At 49.3% G+C, this 2,828-nt stretch overlaps 1 protein-coding gene across 1 annotated transcript; it reads left to right on the top strand.

Annotated features, from left to right (window-relative positions):
• Positions 1-1,732: 1,732 nt before the first annotated feature.
• TEOVI_000516200 (ALBA-Domain Protein) lies at positions 1,733-2,386 on the top strand (the record flags this gene model as incomplete). The annotated part of the gene is made up of 1 exon (XM_067221428.1): positions 1,733-2,386. One exon carries the CDS (start codon positions 1,733-1,735, stop codon positions 2,384-2,386), a length of 654 nt encoding a protein of 217 aa, XP_067077529.1.
• Positions 2,387-2,828: the final 442 nt, after the last annotated feature.

Below are 2,828 nucleotides of genomic sequence, written 5' to 3'. Positions count from 1 at the left end.
CCCGAGTCTGAGGTGAAGGAGGAAGAGGAACGGGACCCCGTGGAGCGTCGGCGTGGTGGCCGCGGCGGTCGCGGTGCTGGGCGAGGTGGCAGCCGTGGTGGTCGTGGCCGTGGTGGCAACGACCGACGGGGTGGTGGCAATGAGGAGTAAGGCATCAGAATCGATTTGTTTGAAGTGCAGCAAAGGGAGATATATGTGGTCTTTGATGTTCGTTAAAGCATGAAGCTTATATGAGGGAGGGAGGTGAGGAGGAGGGAGAAGAAGTGAAAAGAAGGATATATTAAAAGTAAAGGGGCAAAGTGGGACAACATAGCATCAGGATATAGCAGTGAGGAAGGGAAAAGTGCAAAAGGAACAAAAGGTGATAGCTAAGGATCAGAGTGAGAGGCCCTCATACCCCTTTACTGTGTTGGTGGCCGTGGAGAACCGCTCATACGCCGCGAGTACACGCTTATCTACAGACCTAACGGGTTGTGAATGTAAGAAGGTCAAAAGGAGAAAGTAAAAACGGAAGGAAGAAAGGCCGACAAAACTGCTTACGAGGATGAAGCGGAGTCTATGCTCGCCGTCAGGTTTGGTTTTCCACCAACAAAACACAGGCAAGAAAGGAAGCGCAGGATAGAAGCGATTGAAGTTAAGAGACGAGCTCTGTGGTAGTTGTCGTGCAACGCTTGGCAGTGTTGGTGGTAGAGTTGATGGTTTTGCCGTGTCCCTTCTTTCCTATGGTTCCTTTGTCATCTATTTCGCTCATACTTTATTTTTATTTTCGCAGATTTATTTACTTAAGTGGGTGTAAAACATTATAAGGTAAAATAAGTGAAAATGCCGGAGTTCCTCAAGGTGCACGATTCGTGTATCGTCGCTCGAATACCTCATTTGTGAGGGGCGAGGGCAGCATTTGACTGCTGAACCACACGACCAGGACAGGGAAGGATGGACTAAAAACGTGACTTCGATTAGTTGGTACGAGTGGGCCGCCGCCGAAAAATTCAGAAAGAGGCTCCAACAATAAAATGCAGGTATTAGTTTGGCTGAAAAAGAAGAGGTGCCTCAACCACGAGCCGTTATCGTTCTTTGGGTGCTCGAGGGACGAATCGTTCCAGCGCTCCTCCGCCCTGATGGGGCGTGTGTCAACTGTCAACTCGTCCAAGCGGAGCGGTGGGCTCCGTCACGGACATTTAAGCGTCAATTACGTGATTAGCGAACAATGAGTTTTGTTGGGATCGAGTGTACAACCCTGTAGGAAGAGCACCAGTACCACCTTGGTGGAAGCCACGATAAAAGGACCGGGACCGTTTCTATGGTGAATGTTTCAGTGATGTGTGGTGTGGCAGATTTTTTTTTTGCTTTGGTTGTGTGCCCGTGCGTGTTAGGCAGCTACTGTTTTAAGTGTTTCTGGCCCGTACTCTGGTGTCTTCCTGTCCACCACGTGCGGCCTACAGACGTGTGTTTTGTTCTATCCTCCACGTACGTCAAAATTTAAGTGGTACCGAGCTTCTATGAAAAATACGTTGCCTCTCTTTCTTGTGCTACGTTTCATTGTTTACCGCAATCCCTTCTATTTTTTTTATATAAATATGCTTTGCAGGAGTAACTCGGCCTCTTGTTGACTCGCCTTTCCACAAGAATACATATATTTGGGTATATAAATAAAAGCAATATATATTCAATACACATTAATCGCATTAATAACTCACCAAGGTAAACCTGTATTTTCAAGCACAAGCTGACGATGCCTTCATATCCGTCGCACGACGATCGCCAACGAACCAAAAACGAGGGTGCTAAGGAAAAGGGCCAGGGTGCTGAGAATGAGATCCGTGTGACTGCGAGGCCTGGAAGCCGTGGTTACATCACGTATGCGTTAGCGCTCCTACGTGGTGAGGAGGGGAAACCGAAGTATGACTCCGTGAAGATCAGTGCTATGGGTGCTGCTATCCGCAGCGCGGTCGGCGTCGCGGAAGTGCTGAAGCGCCGTGTGGCTGGCCTTCATCAGACGACCGAAATCTCGTCTGAAGTTATCCACGACGAGTATGAAGGGATTGGTGAGAAGAAGGACAAGATGGAGGTGGAGCGGAAAGTTTCAACGATTCTTATTACGCTGTCGTTGAAGCCGCTGGATGTGAACCACATTGGTTACCAGGCCCCGCTCCCCGAGTCTGAGGTGAAGGAGGAAGAGGAACGTTCCCAAATCAGTCGTGGGCGTGGTGGTGGTGGTGGCAGCCGTGCTGGTGGTCGCGGTGCTGGGCGAGGTGGCGGCAGCCGCGGTGGTGGTCGCGGTGCTGCTGGCAGCCGTGGGCGAGGTCGCGGCCGAGGTCGTGGTGGCACCGGCGGTGGTGCGCATGGGAGTCAGCGGGACGGCAGCGATTTGGGTGAAGGCAACTGAAGTGGAGCATGCTCGGTTTACGGTGCCACTTTGAGAAGTCACTGTTTGTTCTATCTTTTAACCCCACAGTTTTTGTCCCCCTTGTGTTGTGGTTGAGGGAATGTTTTTTTTTCTGTTTTGTTTGTGAGCTAGGGATAATAAGGGCTTTCATGCCACTACGATTGTTTGTTTTTCTCGCTTTGGCTGTTATGACTATGCCTGATACTGAATACTTCAATATTTTCATATGCTTGATGTGCTCCCACTGGGGTTAGGTGTCTTGAGGTGTGAGGGGGGCGAACGCTAAGAAAAAGGGAAAGAGGTGAATGTAGAGGAAGAAAATCGGAGTTTTATGCATTCAATGAATTATGCGTAAATATTTATACATATATTTGTTTCTGTGTTGGTGGGATCTGGTTTCTGTTTTTTTTTTCTTGTTTGGTTGCCTGCTGCGTTGCTGTGT

The sequence above is a fragment of the Trypanosoma equiperdum genome (assembly GCF_001457755.1).
Source record: "Trypanosoma equiperdum strain OVI genome assembly, contig: ctg_1445, whole genome shotgun sequence".
Classification (NCBI taxonomy): domain Eukaryota; phylum Euglenozoa; class Kinetoplastea; order Trypanosomatida; family Trypanosomatidae; genus Trypanosoma; species Trypanosoma equiperdum.
Note: the sequence above shows the minus strand (reverse complement) of the source record. Positions and strands in the feature narration are given on the sequence as shown.